At 43.7% G+C, this 19,613-nt stretch overlaps 1 protein-coding gene across 7 annotated transcripts in view; it reads left to right on the top strand.

Moving 5' to 3' along the window:
* Window positions 1-4,059: 4,059 nt before the first annotated feature.
* Window positions 4,060-19,613, top strand: part of ITGB4 (integrin subunit beta 4) — a 78,956-nt gene continuing 63,402 nt past the window's right edge. For 2 of the 7 annotated variants that reach the window (XM_081185071.1, XM_081185070.1), the window contains exon 1: window positions 5,157-5,317. In XM_081185071.1, coding sequence (XP_081041197.1) covers window positions 5,313-5,317 — 5 coding nt within the window. In that variant the 5' untranslated portion in view covers window positions 5,157-5,312. Of the gene's footprint in view, window positions 5,039-5,155; window positions 5,318-5,412; window positions 5,433-19,613 lie in introns of those variants that run through there. The other 5 variants (XM_081185072.1, XM_081185073.1, XM_081185068.1 and 2 more) reach the window with 4 other exon arrangements.

The following is a 19,613-nucleotide window of genomic DNA, read 5'->3' as shown; positions in this document are numbered from 1 at the left end:
AAAAAAGAAAAGCTTTGGGACAAGCCCTTAGCTCAGCTTCAGCCCACCTGTGGAACACAAGAAGTGTTGTTCAGTATGGGGTGCCACGAAAGAGTTTCCTGAGCCACTGTTACAATTGCATACAAAAAACTGGCCCATGGGGGGGAAGCAACTAGAAACACTGCCATATAAGCAGGCATGCAAATTTAAAGAAATGGGGGGGGGGGTGCATGCGTGCGTCTGACTTAAACAAAAAGTCTTGCAAGGACAGTTTTCAACTGAAGCCAGAATATTCAGTAAATAAGACATTGGGACTACATTGGTGCCTCAGGTTAAGTACTTAATTCGTTCCGGAGGTCCGTTCTTAACCTGAAACTGTTCTTAACCTGAAGCACCATTTTAGCTAATGGGGCCTTCCACTGCCACCACGCCGTTGCTGCACGATTTCTGTTCTCATCCTGAAGCAAAGTTCTTAACCCGAGGTACTATTTCTGGGTTAGCGGAGTCTGTAACCTGAAGCATATGTAACCTGAAGCGTATGTAACCCGAAGTACCACTATACATGTTTTTGTTCAAACTAGACAGTGTTGGATAACCTCAGCCAGACTGGTGTCTGCTTATCAGCTCCTAAGTTTTCTTGGGATGTAGCAACTGTAACAGGTGGAAGAAAGAAAGCTTGACTATTACCTTACCTGTTGTTCTACCCCACCCTCCTCCAGACAGTGTTTCAATATTGGTCTAGAACCTGGTGAGGACAAAAGTGCCAAGCCACAGATGTTTCAGGAGGAAGACTTATGCATCAACACATGCAAAGACACCCCATAACGCCATTGCATGTCAGACAAATGTTACATACAGCTATGTTACAAATTTGACAACTGAACACCTTTCTTGAAGATTTTGCTAAATGACTCAACATAAGAACAGCTATATCATTTGGCCACCTTAGATTCAAGTCAGAATATCTGCAGCAAAGTTGATCCTTCTCGGGAGGGAACAAACGTGCAAAAATACTTAGTACAAACAAACTACAGAACACTTTTCGCAGGGAGGGAGAACATTTGCTACTGGGATCAGAAAGGGTCTCTACAGCAAAATGTGGCCAACATCTATTCCCATTTTATTAGTGGAACTGAGGCTGCGAAGCAGCTTTTCAACCATATCTCATGTGATGTGTGAGAGCCATTATTTTACTTATCAGATATTATTTATTAAAAAATACTTTCACCCTACCTTTCAATAAAATATTTCCAAGGTGACTTCAACATGTCAATAAACAGTAACTCAGATGATGATGAAGCAGCAGCTGAAAGCACTTCGTCTCTAAGGGTATGTGCACATCAGAGACTTAAAATGCAGCAATGTTGTTTTCACCCCCTATGTTTCAAGCCACACTAGCTCTCCACACCAGATTGCTCTACACACCCCATGGGCATGGCATGATTCCCCCCCCCCCCGGTACCTGGAACATCCCAAGCTCCTATTCAAGGAAGCTGTAATTGGTGCATGTGCAACAGCTGTCTGAACTGTATGCACCTTAGCTTAACCACGATGTGTTTTCAAATCAAGGAAAACACAATGAACAGGAGTATTTCTCGAGAAATACAAGATACAGATAGACCGCGGCTAATGTCATGTGTACTTGGCTTCAAACACCAGTGGTAGGAATGCACTGGAAGCAGAATAAACGGCATGTATTCTAAGGCTGTCCAGTTCTATACACACTTAAGGGGAGAAAGTTTCAGAAATAATGAAATAATGAAATAATGAAATAATGACTATGGAAATAATGTCATACCTATGCCTAAAAAAAGGCTGCTCTGGAATAAGGGGGTACGACCCTAAGAAGGATTGAGGTGCCTCTCTTCTCCTCTGCACAAGATTGCAGCCTAAGTGCCTGCTTCAGGTAAATAAAAACAAATAAACTTCAGCCCCTGTGCTAACACATCAGGTGTAGTTTCTGTCTCTTGACTGCTGTCCCTAAAGGGCAGGGATCTTTTCCTGCACTCACATGGAATCCTGAACATTGACGATGCTTATGGAAGCCAGCACATCAACAGAGATTTCCAACAAAGGAACTCCAGAAATCCACATTGTTCAGAATTACTTGATGCAAATAATGTTGGGGTTTCTGTATTCCAGCCTTGTGCACAGCTGTCTTCTAAACTGGTGGTTCCGTAAAAGGTCTACTAAACCTAGCAGTGAGATTTTGTGTCTCTTCAAGTTGGTCCTACCCTCTCCAGCATCCCTTTCTGATGTGCAATCCTTGCTATTTCTGCTGCCCTTTGACAAAACTCTTATACCAATAGGTCCGTGGACACAGTGAGGTTCAAACTCAAGCTTCCTAGATCCGTTTCTGTTGCACTGGGTGGGATCCAAACTTGTTCTGAGAATGCAAGGATTTTACACTTATGCAACAGAACTTCCCACCACCCTCTCTTCATGCACACCTCACACCCTCCCCAAATCTGCACCAGAGGGCTGAAATTGGGTTGGGTGAGGGAGTTCCTGCCATAGTCATTGCCTCCTCTCGCATACACTGAAAATAAATCCAGTGAAATTAAGTTAGGTGTCTTAATAAATAGATCACCTTGACACATGCATGTTAAAATAAACATTCCCTGTGGATATTCTGCCTTATTAATTGGTGCAAGCAGTTTCACTGTCACTAAATCCAGAGGAATATGGTGAGGAGGTGAAGGATTATTTGTTTTGAGGTGGTCAGCCATCTGGTAGCAAATGTTTTGTGTTGTGTTTTTTTTAAAAAAAATCTATTAAAGATTTTATTGGTTACAAAAGTATGTGCATTGTCTCTCTTGGTGTTTTCTTTCCACAGAGTCTTTTCTACAGATCAGTTACATTCGGTGTGAGACATTAGTGTTGTATACAGTATAACAAGCATAGGCAAACTCCGGCCCTCCAGATGTTTAGGACTACAATTCCTATCATCCCTAACCACTGGTCCTGTTAGCTAGGGGTGATGGGAATTGTAGTCCCAAACATCTAGAGGGCCAGAGTTTGCCTATGCCAAGAGAGAGGGGAGAGAAGGAGAGGCAGGTGGGGTGGTAAAACGTACTTTCTTTTACTTAGTGTATGTGTGGGGTTTTTGTAAGGCATGCTTTTAACAGTAAGCTCCCACCCTGATTATCAGTGCGATGGATCCTAACAATGGGTTGGCAGTGGCATCCTTCTCTATTATTTACATTTGTATTGTCTAGAGCAGGAGTGAGCAGACTTCAAGCTTGTGGATCTACTTTGTGTGTTGGTTTTTTCTTGGATGGGAGAGAAATTTGTCTCAGTTTGCATTTAAAAACTTGCCTAATTCGCTTTCTCCAAAACAGTATGTGAACTGAAACACAGCCATCCTTCAAAATCCACACACCTAATTTTACAGTGCAGTTCTCTAGCCAGGTAATAATGTGTACAAAAATATGCATATACCAGGGTAATGTGCAACATGATGGCTTAGAAATAGTGGTGGACAAACATTTAGAACTAAGGAAGATGACACCTCTGAGTTTATTCCAGCCCAGGGATTTATTTTCATTACCAGAAGTGAGTTCACTGACCTTTTACACAAAAATCAATTCCTGGTTCCCTTTAAGTTTTGCTCATTTCACATCTCAGTTTGGGGTGGGGGGTGGGAGTTGTTCCTATTGTTAAGCCATCTGGAGTCAAAAATATCTTGTTTATCTACTGCAAATTACCTAGAGATCTACAGGTAGATACTGATCTAGATTCTGTTCACCTGGAACTTGGAGCACAGTTTGGCATGTGAAATACATCTATGTGGCCTTCTGGTCTTGAAAAACCCATAGGGCGCACAGCTAGGAACCAGCCTACTGATGAAATAAGGGCCTGGTTTAAAAACCTTTTAAATGCTTTCTAAATTATGAGACGCACATAGTAGCAGCTGGGAAAAAGTACAAAGCAGCCTCTCACCCTTAATTCCCAACCACAGCTGCATCTTTGTTTGCACACTGCAAATTAGCCTGGGGTGGACTTTTATTAGGGCAAATCACAGGACGTAAAAAAGATGACCACTTCTTGCATGATCCCCACTTAAAACACATCTCGTGGCTTAGCGCTTGGGAGAGCCAGCTCTGTACTGACCAACTGCACAAACAAGATTGTGCTTTCAAGTCACCAGTTAGCGGAATTAGGCTGATGTATAATCAGACTTGGGAAGCTGTGGGCTTTAGTCTGGGGGTACTTAATCTAGAGATGGTGGGGTCCAATTGTTCTTTCACCTATTTGAGGTACAAACAGAGGATGCCGGTCATTAAGCTTTTGTCTGGCAGCGAAGGAAATAGGGAGCTGGAGCTTGTTGATATAGCAGGAACTTTACTGACCTTTCCTCAGGGGGCTGCGCAGGGCTCAAATACCAAAACACAATGCTCTCTTGACTTCCACAGCATAGGACGTTTGGAGGGCCAAGCTCTAAAGAGACAGAAAACTGGGTTGGGGGAAAAAGGGGCTTCAAAGCAGCAATCCAGCCAATTTTCTTTCATGTGTGTGCGTGGATGAAACACTGAAGGACTGGAGCGAATCCTCTTGTGGCACCATAAAGCTTATCAGATTTGTTTTCCTTCCCCTGCTATCTAACAACCCCTTTTGCAAATCTTCGTTGCAGCCGTTCAGCCGGGTTGGGCTCTGTCTCACTCTTAGCGTCAATCCCTTTTCCTGTGGGTGGGAGCATTTTTTTCCCCCCTCGAGAAAAGAGCATGTGTTTGGGAAGAAAGGAGTGCAGGCTTGGCTGCCCGAGCTGTTCTTGCCCATACAGGTGTGCGTAACTCACAGGCATGCCAGACAGACCTGAGTCACGGACAGCCACCCCTCCTCCCCTCTGTGCACACACCTGAGCTAAAATAAAACTGTCTCTTCAGACTCCACTTGCCTGAGAGCTGTTCCCATTACTGCTCTGCAACTCTTCCATATGCTCTTGGTGAAAGAAAGGCAGCCAGAGGGTGCTAAAAAGCAGAAGTAAAGAGAGAGGCGAGAGAGAGAGAAGGTAGAAGTCAGCAGCATTTGATCAGAAGGAACCAGGAGCCCTGCAAAGGTATGTCACATCCACCAGTTCCTTCTTCCTGCCTTCCTTCCTGAGGATTTCCATTTGGCATCTAAAATAAAAACAGGAGTTGGGGGAGCTGGGGGCGGGGGAAGAGTCAGGAAAAAACCACCACTTTCATTTGGAAATGGCAATGAAGCAGTGAAGTCCTCCCTCCGCACCCCGCACAACTCTTGCCTCTAGAGGAATTTCTTGGCTTGGTGTGTGGGTGCCTGCTACTTGGATTGTTGCACAGGATTTGGACTTTGAATCAGACCCAGCACTAATGAGGTTTGTGGAATTAATTCATGTCTGTTCTCAGCCACTGGGCTTCCTTTATTTTTATTTTTTTTGCCTATCGATTAACCAGAGAGACGTTAAATGAAGTGTAGGGCTTCTCACCCAGGTAGGCACTAGGCAATTTAGGACATTGTGCGTTCATGTATACTTTCAAAAAGTTTGTAATGTGCTTTCTCTTCTCTTTGCGCCACTTGAACCTGGCACAAGTTGTTGATCAGCCAGTTTGATGTTGCAGAGCCAGGCAAGTTTTTTCCTTCTTCCTGGAGATTTGTTTGTTTGAACTACAACCACACAAAAAAGCTGTACTGTGTCTGTAATTCATTCACACAAGCCACCAGCACTGGTATGCAACTTGTATTATGAAATAATGGACAGTTTCTAGGCAGATGTTCAGTTTGTGGATACTATCCTAGCATGTTGATACAAATGATTGAAGAGGCTTAACCTGTTTAATGCCTACCTGCCATGCAACTATTAAATTTGTTAAAGGCATAGGAGCACTTATAGGGGTGGGCTGGGGAGATGACAGTAGCTGTGCTTTTGTAAGATGAATCATTTATTAAAGTCTGGGACGATGGACACATACTCAAGCTTCTTATCTTGATAGGAGTTTGTATTTCAGACAGTGTTGTGATGTGATTTCTGTTTAATTGAAAATAAAACATTTGTCCTGATTGCAGATTCTGATGTAGCATGTCCAGGAAAGGAAGGCAAATGTAAGGGATGGAATAAGGCAGGGAAATACTGTGCATGAGGTTTTGTGAAGGACTGTCTGAATGCGAGAGACAGCTCGGAACAGAATAAGCAGGAAGCGTGATAGAACAACAAATAAGATGGAATTATATGTGATGACAGGAGAGTAGAGTGGCTGTCAGAGAATGGGTTACAGCCCTCCCCAAACTCGGCCCTCCAGATGTTTTGGGACTACAACTCCCATCATCCCTAGCTAACAGGACCAGTGGTCAGGGATGGTGGGAATTGTGAGGCAGACACCCTATTGTGAGGCAGACCGTTCTCCTACGATTTCACCAAGATCTGCTTCCCTGCAATTTCCACTCATTCGTTTTAGTCCTGCCTTCTGGAGCCACAGAGAACAAGTCTGCTCCACTAAACACCCCGCCAGATTAGTGAGCCTGGCGTCCAGGGTGGGGATCCATTTTAAATCTCAAAAGAAGGCCAAGCAAAATCCAGCAGGGTCCAAATGATTGTTAAAGGTTAGATTTTTCTTTCTTTCTTCTTTTTAAAGGGCAAATAGGCAGTGTTTCATTTTTCCCTGAAGAAAAGGGATTTCTGCATTTGCCATTGATATAATAATGCACAAGCCCATTTAGCTTTTAACAGCAGAGCTTCAGCAAACCGGGGAACAGCTTGCCTGTGGGTAAGAATGCAAGGAAAGAGAGAACTGGCCTCTTGCCTCTGTAAATGGCAACCAGCACCTCCCTTTGTATGTTAAAACACATCTTTCACGTGGGGCTCTGTGCACTCCATACAGCCCACTGCAAAATGTTTTCTAGCCAATGTGTGTACCCTGTGACTTGTGATAGGAAGGCTAAGTTATGAGAGTGTAATCACCTGGAAAGAAAGGAAAAGAGAGCTGGCAAATGGAAAGGACATTCATGAAGTGGTGCTACAGGACTAAACAGATAGCTGAGCACTGGGTAAAGGGAACAAGGATAATGGTGTTAAGCTGAGCTAAATCCTCAGGTGTTCAGGGTTTTCTGCTGCCTCTTAAATATCCCTCATTGTGCTGGTTGTTCTCCACTGGTTCTTCCATTTTATCAAGATTTCCTGCCATCCATTGTTGGCAATACATAGTACTGCCTGTCCGTGCTTCCTCAAGCAGGCTGGTCTTTGCCAAATGTACCGTGTGTAGCTTAACTGATGGGGTGAGGCTGAAGCACAGAATTCCCCCTGAAAGAGATCAAACTATGGAGAGGCAGCAGGAATCTAGTGAAAAGGTTGCAACTGCTCAAAATAATAGTGTGCCTGGCAGAACCTTTTGTAGCAGACACTAAGAATGGAAACAGAAAGCAGAGATTTGCTCCAGGTTAATGAGTTTTCAAGGCCCAAACAGCTTTATCGTTTGCTTTAGAGACCACTGGTCTCAATTCTGGTCTATGCTATCTCCTCTTAGTGCTTCAGATGTATACAATGCTCTGGTGCCATAAAACTACTGCTACTGTAGTTCTGTTTGGGGTGGAGTATTAGCACATGTTTGTAGAGTTCCTTGCACAGGCTTCTCTCTCTGCAAGAAATTCTGAGGATGTAGCTACACCCTGCTGCCATGCAGCCTCATTCAGAAAGATGAAAGAGGGTGGTAGCAAAATATCTAGTAGCGATACCTGTTACACATACTTCTTTACTGTTGTGTACTTAAAATTATACCTTATACTTGAAGATATCCTCTATCGGCCTTTCCCAATTTTTTGCATCTTTCTTTTAAGATTTTATTATGAATTATTATCAAAGTGGAAATCGTTCAGTTTGGTTCTGGGGTGTTTTATTTATTGTTCACAGCTACTTTTGTTATGTTTGTAACTATGTAAATCTTGTCATGTTGTAAGCAGCCTTGAGCAGGGTTTTTAATTGTGTGGAAAGGCGGAGTCCTGCCTGGTGCCCTCTAGATGTTTTGAACTAGCACTCCCATCAGCCCCAACCGGCACAAGCAATAGGGGTGATGGGAGTTGTAGTCAAACAACATTAGGAGGGTACCAAATTGGGGGAGGCTGCTTGACATGTATCTACTATGGTGACAAAAGCTTATTCTACTTCTTTAGCATCTTCTTTAGTCTAACTTCAAACTACTGTATTTTACAAATATAAGCTGAGAATTGAACTTCTGCAAAACGACTCACATCAGAAATTAGAAATTAAGTTCTGGAATAATTGACTGTCCTTAAGTAGACAAAAGACTTCTGGTTCCCCCAATTGACTGTTCTCCCTTCTGATCTTAGAACTGTTTAGTATAGTAAATGAAGTTCTTCTCCGTGAATGCCCAAAAACTTCAGATGAAGCCAACTGGACCCAGAGTTCGAGTTGGAGTCCAACTTCTAAAGGGTCACAGGTGCCTCACTGCTTTTTTACAAGGAGGTTGTGTAAGAGCTGAACTTCTACTAAGTCAGACAAGACATATTTGTGTGAAGGGCGACTGTGTATAGATTTGATGTGATGAATGAGAGGCCTGTTTTGTTTTTTGTCTCTGGTGGGAGGGAATAACCAGGAACCAGCTTGTCTGCGACTCAGCCAAAAGTTGTGATATCGACCATTTGGGCTATCTGACATGCCTTCCGTTTTGCTATCTGTATGCCTGCAGTCTCTCTTTCGCTATCTCTCAAGCTGCTCCCTTCTCCTCCTTTAAGCCAAATTCTTCTAGGAAACATTTCTTTCCTGGGTCATTATAACCCCAGTTTCCCCCACCCAGTACTTCCTCATATTGGTTAACACTTCTCTTATCCTCTGATTCAAGCTCTGCCCTTTTTCTCACCTTTGCAACATTAGATCTCATGCTTTGTCTGCAGAGGTGTTTTGTCTTATAAAACAGTACCAAATAGATGTGCAAATGTCTCATCTTCGCACCTTTTGGGCTTCCACTTCCATGTCCAAAGCGGAATTGTGCATTTGGGGTGGGCATGTGTAGGCTGTGTGTCTCTTTCTGTATTCTGTACGGTGCCAGTAGAGTAGGCTATGCGAAATGGAAGGCATAAGGGTTGAAGAGAGCAGTCAAAAAACATGAAGGCAGTTTCTGCCTCAAGGCTTAGAAACCAGCACTAATCTCAACACAGGTCCATCCCCATTGTCCTAGTTATACATTTATTCTACTGTCATCCTTCTCTCTCTCTCTCTCTCTCTCTCTCTCTCTCTCTCTCTCTCTCTCTCACACACACACACACACACACACACACACATTCTGTAAATACATTAAATTTTCTTCCAAAGTTGCTTGCAGAACAAATTTGGAGTTGGACAAACGTTAACATTTTTGCACACACCCAAAAAAATAGCAGCTGGATCAAACTATAAAGGTAAACAGAGATACAGCTGGGTTGCCACCCGCTGGCCATGCTGGTGCACAAAGGCAAACAGCTCAGAAACAAGACATCATGGAAAATCCACAATGGGATTAAGCCTGACCTACCACACACTTGCATTTCCCCTGCTTTAAATAAATGGTATGTGGGAAAGGGTTAAACTCTCTCTCCAACACCCTAATCCTAGTCCAAATAAGCCCCATATCACACAGCATCTTATAAGCAAAGAGAAAAAGTTGGATCATGGACCTCCAATATCACATTTAGCTGGGTGCTTTGCCGCCCTCAACACGTATATTGCTTCTGCAACAATTGGCCAAGATGCTCGGATCCTTCAAAGTTCAAGTGTTGGAGATGTTCCCAAAATACACATAGACAGCCATGGGTGTAGCCAGGATTTTTTTTGGGGGGGGCAGCCAAAGTTGTTAAGCTTTTTAGGGTATACTAAAAAGAGGACATTACGGGGAGCAGCCTTTTTCAATGCTTTTCCATTATTTTTGTGGGGGTGTGTGCCCCCCCTTTGACTACACCCATGTAGGCAGCCACTACTGTGTGTAGATGGAGGTAAGCCAAATGGGCAGGCTGGTACCTGTATTGGGCCAACGTCTGTTGACGTAAACATGTGCAATCTTCCACATTTCACTAAACATCTACCTCTGCATTCTACTTGAGTGAAAACTTTGTGTAAGCCCTGAAATCTTGCATTATTCTTTCACCAACTACCAAAGGGGGTTGGGTGGGGGGGGGACCTTCTCTGTTTTGATGTTTACATACAGTGTATGTGCTTATAGCCTCTCCTATCATGAGGTTTCAGGATCGTGGGTTGTCTGAAACGGCCAATCAGAGAGAGTTAGGAAGTTGATATTAGCATTACATCAGACTCAAGAAGCAGCATCAAGCTGCTGGACCAAAAGGCAGAGAACTTGCATTCCGCCAGTTCTGTGCTTTGTACCTGAGTTTTCGGGGATGAAGAGGAAGGTTTGTGGGCCTTGCGAAAACAGGATTCTGGAAGGGTGTGTGCAAAAAAAAAAAAAAAAGCCACCACAGAGACAGAAAGCAGCCCACAGACAGACAGAGAGGGGAGGGGAGCAAACACAGAGTCCTTTCATATCTTCTGGGATTTGGGTATAACAAAAGAGCTGTTGTATCATTTGCTTGCAGTAGCACTGGATGATTCTTGCAGGGCAGAAGAAAGAGTTCATCTTCCAGTATCACACAAGCTTAAGGGCTGCCATCAAGGGACAAAAACCTAGACAGCCCTCCTGAATGTACAAGTGTGGGGGTGGGGATAAGAGAAAGCGCTCACTTCTTCTCTCTCTCCCCCCCCCCCACTTTCTCCTTTCCCCCAGTCTTTCAGCATTGTGTCAGAGGTTTCACATAAACAACAGATTGATTGTTTGTTGCATTTTATATCGCTCTTCTTACTACATGCAGCTTAGGGTAATGTTCAGTAATGTTCAAACAACATCCAGTCTATTGAAATGCAGGCATAAAAATATGTTAGAAAATCCTCCAATGAACCACAGCATGGAATCTCAGCATCACCAAATATATAGCCAGGTGCTGAACACCATTATCCCACAAAAGCTTGGGTGAAGAAGTAGGTCTTCAGTTGATGCCCGAACTTTAAAATCAAAGAGGAGAACTGGAGTTCCAAGGGAAAAGAGTTTCACAGTAAGGGTGCCACCAAAAAGAAGACTCTATCTTGTGTCCGCAAGCAATAAACCTTAGCAGGGACTTTACATAAATGTTAATGTAACTGATGATGTCAGACTACAGACTGCTGCAATATGAACTTCCTCATTTTAGCCTAGCCTCACCTAGCCTATGAAGCAGCCTTTGTAGACCACACTTATCCACCTAGCTCAGTATTGTTATACACTAACTAGAGGTGTTTTCCGGCCTTACCTGGATATGCCGGAAATTGAATGCAAGGTGTGTGCTCTACTAGTAAGCTATGACCACTGCCTCCTGGATGGTGGCATTTTCTCTTTAACTACAGAATGAGTGCCGACAGGAAGGAGCCTGCACTTTGGACTCTTGCAAAAGCCTCACCCTGGTCTCCCGGAAGAAGTGAAAGTTATTAAGAAAAGCTACATGTCTAGAGTTTTATTGCTTTCTAATCTCAGTTATGTTCCTTAGCTCATTATGGCTCAGTTGGGTAGCACAGGGCTTACAAACCTTTTCATAGTGTCCTTAAAAACAAACAAGAAATGTCTAAGCCAGGGGTACACTTGCAAACTGAAGTAACTGTTGTGGGCGCAACACACACACAATTTAACTTACCTCTCTCCAGTTGTACCCTTCCCCACCTTGAAATTGCCTCCTTCACCGCAGGAGCCTTCTATTACAATGGTACCTCGGGTTACATACGCTTCAGGTTACAGACTCTGCTAACCCAGAAATAGTACCTCGGGTTAAGAACTTTGCTTCAGGATGAGAACAGAAATCGTGCTCCGGCGGCGCAGCAGCAGCAGGAGGCCCCGTTAGCTAAAGTGGTGCTTCAGGTTAAGAACAGTTTCAGGTTAAGAACGGACCTCCGGAACGAATTAAGTACTTAACCCGAGGTACCACTGTACTTTCATGGACAGCTTCTTTCAAGCCTAATTTCAGCAGGTGGCAGGGAAAGGGAATGGACACTGTGGGCATCAAGGAAGGCTTCTTTGCCCCCAGGAGCACCCATTGTAAATTCATGGTTTAGGCTAACTAAACAGAATTTACTCTTTCACATTCTGTCTAGAATATTAGGTGAGGAATGTCGAGATTCTAAAGCTGCACTCCAGTGACAACCATAATAAATTACCTAGCCCAAGCTTATACTGGTGAGGAAAAATCTAATGAACCCTTTCAAGTGGAAGCCCTCCACAAGGGCTTCCACTTTTGTAATGGGGCTTTCTTCCTGTGCCACCAAGAACAGGACATGGGGAATGGAGGGAAATCGTTCTGTCCAGCAAGCTGATGTGCTTGTGCAAGCGGAACATGTAGCATAGCCCAATGTTGAATTCCACCCCTTGTTAGTACCCATTTGATCTTTCAAGATGTGTACCTATGCTAGTGGCAAGCGATTTCTTTAAAGAGTTTTCTTATTCTTATGGAGTATTTAGAACAGACCCACAGCCTGAGAGAAAACATGACAAAAGCAGAATTCAAAACATTCCTTAGATGGAATTGCTCTTCCTTATTAAACTTCTGCCTTCCTCTTTTCTTTTCTTTTGTGCCCTGAGGCTGACAGGTGATTTGAACTTCCAAGTATATTGTTGGATTTGTAACTATATAGCTGAAATCATTCTTGAAATGCCCAGGGTATTTTTCCTGTTGACTGTAGACGTTCTCCTCAGCAAAATGATGCAACTTTAAATTGTGAATACTGTGGCATATACAGTGGTACCTCGGGTTACATACGCTTCAGGTTACAGACGCTTCAGGTTACAGACTCTGCTAACCCAGAAATAGTACCTCGGGTTAAGAACTCTGCTTCAGGATGAGAACAGAAATCGTACTCCAGTGGCGCGGCGGCAGCGGGAGGCCCCATTAGCTAAAGTGGTGCTTCAGGTTAAGAACAGTTTCAGGTTAAGAACGGACCTCCGGAACGAATTAAATACTTGACCTGAGGTACCACTGTACAGTACATCCAAGAGCTCTACCGCTGTTTGTGGAAGGATGCAAGAGATTGCGGGGGGTGGGGGTGGGGGCTGGAAAATGCACCTCTCAGTTGCATAACCCAATATTGTAGGCAACTGCCCTTGAGGAGTCATGCTTTCATATGCCATATTAGGGGCTTTTCCTTTTGTTTGTTTTACTCAGAGGAGGGAGTGATATTGAAACCATCACTATGATTAAAAGTTGACAGCAGCAGAACAGCAGGAGGTGAGGGCCATACAAGAGATGTAAACACAAGGTAGCCACACAGAGAGCCATTGTCCTGAACAATTTACAGTTTAAGAATGAGAGATTGTTAACGCCACACACTCAAGCTTCCAACAGTTCTGTTGTGCAGCAAGGCAAACATTTATTCAGTACTGCTGATCACTTACATCCCCTGAAAGCAAAATTCACACGCACAAACCTTGTACGATTTGGCATTCATCCAAGGCATTAAATAACTCATTCTCTCCTCTTAACGGTCGCTTCCTCTCTTTCCCCTGAACAATCTGGGACACCTTCATTCCTCTGCTGTTTCCAAGCACATAAATATCCATAGAGCTTCAGGAATGGCCTTAGTGATTTGCTTTGTTTTGTTTCCCAAGATTTAAAAAATTAAAAGAAGCAAAGTTGCTCCCTCACACTGATTTAATCACCTTCTCCTAAACTCCACGCCAACTCCAGACTCCTGCTCCTGGTTTCCCTCCTTCTCCAGTAGTGAGGGAATGTCTCCAAGGTGACACTGGATTTGCATACTGAGTGCAGGCTTTCTGTGTTAGTGTCCCAGAGTTGCTAATATGGGTTTAGGGATAGAATAACTGTTGTGGGGAAACTGCAAGCAGGTTGCCCTACCATTAGTGAGGCAGCCACCTAAGGTGGTGGATGCCAGGGCAGGGGGAGGCGGAGAGAAGTAGCAAGGTGTCGAAGGACAGCACTGTGTGTGCCAGGTGGCCTACCCTGTGCCCCCTAAACTAGCCTGCAGTCCTCAAGATGTGGCAAAGGATGTTGTCCAGTAGACAATGAAATAAGATTCAACTTGGAATGGAGGATAGGGGCAACTTGTCCTTAACCTCAGGCAACGAAGTACCTTAGTATGCCCCGCGGAGGACCTTAAGGTTCACAAATGACAATATTTTGGAGGTCACAAGGTGGTTAGATTGGTCTCAACTAGGGCCAAGCGCTTTTCAGTACTGGCCCCAACTTGGTGGAACGCTCTGTCACAAGAGACTAGGGCCCTGCGGGACTTGACATCTTTCCGCAGGGCCTGCAAGACAGAGCTGTTCCGCCTGGCCTTTGGTTTGGACTCCGTCTGACCCTTATGTTTCCCTCCCCTTATGGTTATGATCTATGGGCTACTTTTAAAATGAGGCTGCATTTTAAATTGCATTTTAACCTGTAGTTTAGATTGGTTTCCCCACCCCCCACCCCTACTATGTTTTTACTGTTGTTAGCCTCCCTAAGCCAGACTCTGGCTGGGGAGGGTGGGGTATAAATAAAATTTATTATTATTTATTATTATTACCTTGAGTCAGTGCTACTGCACACAGCACAGGCTTTGGGAAGAAGGCGGGAGGACTCTAGGTCCCTGTCAGAGCCTTCATGCCTCCTTCTCAAAGTCCAGTGCCTCCTTACCCGGCTTTGGGTAGGCAATGTAAGGGCTGCAGTGAGGAGGTTGTCAAATGTTGCCAAGGGCCACCAAAAAAAGTCTTGAGGGCCGCATGCTGCCCTTGGGCCACGTGGTGGACTACCATGTGCTAGGCCCTAGCAGATGGGGCAGAGTTGTGCCCAGTTGCTGTGTAATTTCTCACACTGTTGAATCAACACCTGGCCCTATCATTAGGTAGAGTGAGGTGGTTACCTCAGACATAAAAGGCCATAATTTTTCCCCGAAACAAAATAAAAAAAATCCTTCCAGGAGCTCTTGTGTGCATGCACACTTCTTCTGAAGTGTATCTGAAGAAGTGTGCATGCACACGAAAGCTCATACCAATAACAAACTTAGTTGGTCTCTAAGGTGCTACTGGAAGGAATTTTTTTATTTTGTTTCGACTACGGCAGACCAACATGGCTACCTACCTGTAAATAAATTGTTTTGTGTGTCATAAAAGGCCATAAATTGTGAAGAAGAAGAAGAAGAAGAAGAAGAAGAAGAAGAAGTTGTTATTATGACTGTTGTTTTACACTTAGAGAGAGGCGCTTTAGGGATTTTATGTTGCAGGTGCCAAACTTAAGAGTCTGATGCAAATGGTCTGCAAGGGAACTATTTGTTGTTCCAATTCAGGCAGCAAAGATTTGTAGATTGGCCTTGTTAATTCCCCAAGAACTGCAAAGTTCTCAGCTTGTTGGTAGTCAAGCTGATGGCTTTGTTGGACTATAAGTACATTTCAGTATATTTCCCCCCTTTCCCAAAACAGCTATCATGTTTATGAGATGGCGGGAAAGACATCACAAGGATATTATCTGAGAGGTGATACGAGGAGTTGATACCCAGGGCTTTGATAGGGAGAGAATGAGGCTTGGAGCCAAAACTCTGTTTACATCTGGCATTACAATCTTTTCAGTAGGAGATTTAAGACCTTCCTTGTTGTCCAGGCCTTCCATATGAAATGTTAAGTTACAACTGTATTCTCTGTTCCTTAGTTTATTGTTTTTAGCCTGCCTTTTATTATGCTAGTTGCTATTTTAATATTGTACTTCGATGCTGTGGCAATTGTTTTCATACTTTTAAACGCAACCCTGAAATCTTTTGATGGGAGGTTAAGAAATATTTTAGCTAATTAAATAACAGCAAGGGCTCCTCCAGGCCTTGGCACAGAGCCTTTCATTTCTCAAATATTCTTATCTTTGCTGAAGAAAGCCAAAGCTAGCCCAAGATTATCACTCAGCTACATGGAATTAATACTGTGGGTATTTTAAATCAGTTTTGAAAAACACATAACAAGACAGTACAGTAAATCATTTAAAATGTATGCATAGCACAGATTTGTAGAAATAAAACACAGTCGTACCTTGGAAGTTGAAAGGAATCTGTTCCGGAAGTCCGTTCGTCATCCAAAACGTTCGGAAACCAAAGCGTGGCTTCTGATTGGCTGCAGGAACCTCCTGCAGCCAATCGGAAGTCACGGAAGCCCTGTCATATGTTTGGGTTCCAAAAGAATGTTCGCAAACCAAAACAATCACTTCTGGGTTTGCAGCGTTTGGAAGCAAAAACATCCAAGTTCCAAGGCATTCGGGATCCAAGGTACGATTGTACAGCTGTTTCATACATATGTAGCCCAGGCTGTGAGTGGAGCCCAGTGGCATTAGAGGCAGTCGTTTTGGGGAAATAGTAAGGCACAGGCAGTCTGACGTGGTCCATCTAGCTCAGTGTTGCTTACACTGACTGGCAGAAGCTCTCCAGGATTAGAGGCAGGAAGTCTCTCTCAGCCCAACCTGGAGATTCCAGGAATTGAACCTGGAACCTTCTGTATGTAAGGCAGATGCTCTACCACGGATCTATGGCCCAAATATCACCGTGTGTCCCTTAGATTTGGGATGAGCCTGGCTTCCTCCAGGCTTCACTACTGAAATGACAGATATGTGCACCAAGAAACTGAATGCTGGCTGAGCAACCTGTCTTGTTCCTCCTCATGCTTCAGGTGGGCTGCTTGCCTAGTTTATTTTTACAGTTTTGAAAGCATGACTTTTTATACCCAATGCATTTCTCTGGTAATTCGTCTTCTTATTCACAAAAAAGTATAAAACTTCTCTGGCAGTTCTCTAGTCTAGAAGGTATCTTGGTGACATCAGAAGCACAGAGCCAATTGGTGCCCTGCCCTGCCAGTCTCTGCTCCATAGTGAAAGCACTTTCCTGGCAGTGCCACTGCTAGAAATAATATTGTCTTGTGTGAAGCCTGAGGGTTTCCTGGTTTACATCTAACTCTGCTCAGTAGCAATGACAATAATGGACACGTGTTGTATATTCCTAGGTTTGATCCCTGACATCACTATTTAAACCAAAAACGGGGAGCAGCGCCGGGGGAGAGAGAGCCACTGCTAGAAAGGGCCTTGGTACTGTATATGGCGAGCCAACACATTTTCAACACAGTGACAATTTGATTATTTTTTCAGAGTTGCACACTGAATGAGTTCATTAGCTGTTTGGCAGCAATCTGTTATCACAAAAATCCTTGTTGGTACTGACAGGACCCAGGGAGTGGGAGAGCTTACATATGATACATGTTGGCTTGAAAATTAAGGAGAAGGTATTTGAAAAAATAAAGAGTGCTGGGAACTCAGGCTCTTTTCACCAGCACTGAGTCCCCCTGCAAATGAGAATACTGTAAATGATTACGCACCATGACATAATATTTGAGGGCAAATCAGTGAGAAATTATGCCTGCGTTTGAGGGGCAAGGAGTTGGCTGAAAACTTTCAATCTTCCGAGAGCTCCCACACAATATCAATTGCAGTCAAAGAAAACCAAACTCAAATACCCCCAAACTACTAAACATACAGATGGTACAATCAGGGTAGCAAGGAATGTTTCTTCATATGCATGTAATTTATCATTCAGGGTTGTATCAATGTTTCTGCATGTTGCAGTTGTGAATAATTTCACAACCAATAACACTTCATGCTTACGGCACTGAAACACCCTCTAATTGCAATGGACAGCAAAAAAGTAGTCAGTGGGAACTGAAACACAGCATTGTGGCTGTCTATTACGCAGCTTGCTTGCGTATAATAGGTACATACAGCATGAGATTTACCATTATAATTGCAGAACAGTGTTGCCGATGTGCAAAAATTATAATTATAGTTTACCTTCTCTCTTTTTTATACCTACCTAGGTCTCCAGGAGAAAGGGAGTGATCCATTCAAAGTCAAGCATTTTTAGCCCCATTGATTTCAACGGCAGAAACAGCTTTAATTCTTCCATTGGAATAAATGGGGTAAAACTTGGCTAGATTGTACTCATACTGTTTTCAGGTCTCCTGCATGGGGGATAACCTGTCCTATAGAGCAGTGAGCTAACCTCTGCACACTAATAAAACAAATTAAAATAGACACAGGCCTGGAGTAATGGGAGACGTGTAAACCTCTCTATCCAGTCCAGAACACTAATGGGGACGTAATCTGCCCTCTCCTTGGTCATGAGATTGATCATTCGGTAAGTGTGGAGTTGGTAATAACCTTTCTCTTCAGCTGGTCTGTGTCCTGTGTGTGCATATGCACTCTATATGTGCACATGTGAGAACTGGGGGAGGGGGCAGGATGGGACATGATGCTACAAGGTGAATTAATCCTGAAGCACCTGATGGCATCCAGTGAGCTTCATGGTTGAATCTGAGGAAAAATCAGTAAGGCCAGTGTGCTTATGGTGGACTAGCCATTGGGGTGGCTCACCCTGTGTTTAGATTAGGGACCAGCAAACAGAGGCCTCGGGGGCCATATACTGCCTCTTCTAAGTACCAGTCACCTCCTATCAACCCCCCACCTCAAATTACAGTACTTTATATGTGAACAGGAAAGATGGCTGCCCTGTTAAACCTATCTTGGCTCTCAAGCAGTAGAACTAAGCCTGTTTAATTGGCAGTAGGCCATTATCAGTGGGCAAATTTATGCTCCCATTCTTGGTAATCCCATTCTTCCACAAGTGGCTACTGCAAGGATTAGCACAAGAAGCAAAGGTAACTGGAATACACATCCATTTTTTGTGCGTAAAAGTGCTCCATAACAAAGCATGCACCGCAATCACATATGAAAAAGCATCCACACAGATTTGAGTTCCTCCTGTGCTTTCTTTCTTTCTTTTTCTTTATGGGTGGTAATTTCCATTTTGGAACGTTCCACAACATATGTTGAGATTATTGAATGATCAGATAAACATTGTCAAGGCATGTGTACAGGGGAGCTTGGGACTTTGCGGTGCCAACGTTATACAGCCAGCATTACCCCACAGAGTTACAAAGGGTGTGTAGACTTCCTTGATAAAAGAGGCCTGTGAGAACGTGAGCCTTATTATTCCAGAGCCTGTTGCTGACCCAAAGCAGGGCTTCCTATGGAAGCCTGGCATTTTCCACGGCCCCACCCAACATTCTTTTGTTGGCTGGTGCCACTCTGGAAATTATTAGCACAATGGGAAATGGCTGACAGGAGGGGTTTGTTTTGAAACTTACCTTGTTTTTCTTCTCCTCTCCGTCTCTGATCAGTAGGCCTTAAACGCAGGAAAAAGGAGGTGCTTGTTTTGGCTGTGAGTCACGTATGCAGAGAGACGCCTGCCTTAAACTAGCAGGGGTCTGACTTACTGCAGAACCACAAGTCTGATGGATAGTGTATATACAGTAATAGGAAGTCCCACAGTGTTATGCTTTGGGGTTATTTCTCTTCTTTGAGAAGGCTTGGAGAGCAAAACTATTGAGCATGTTAATGTATTAGGCTGAGTCTTTTCAGCTGCTCCGATAAGTTCGTTCCTTTTTTTGAGGCATTAGTTTGCCTCGTTCATGTTTGCTTTCCTCGTCTGCTCAAGTTACAGAAGTTAATGTGCTTCGCTGAGGTGTCCTAAATGATGTCATTAAGATAAGGTTTGCATAATGTCAGGCGTGCTACATCGAGTCAAAATACATTCCTCTGCA

The sequence above is a fragment of the Podarcis bocagei genome (genome assembly GCF_964188305.1).
Source record: "Podarcis bocagei genome assembly, chromosome: 2".
Classification (NCBI taxonomy): Eukaryota; Metazoa; Chordata; class Lepidosauria; order Squamata; family Lacertidae; genus Podarcis; species Podarcis bocagei.
This window is presented reverse-complemented; position numbering and strand designations above follow the sequence as displayed.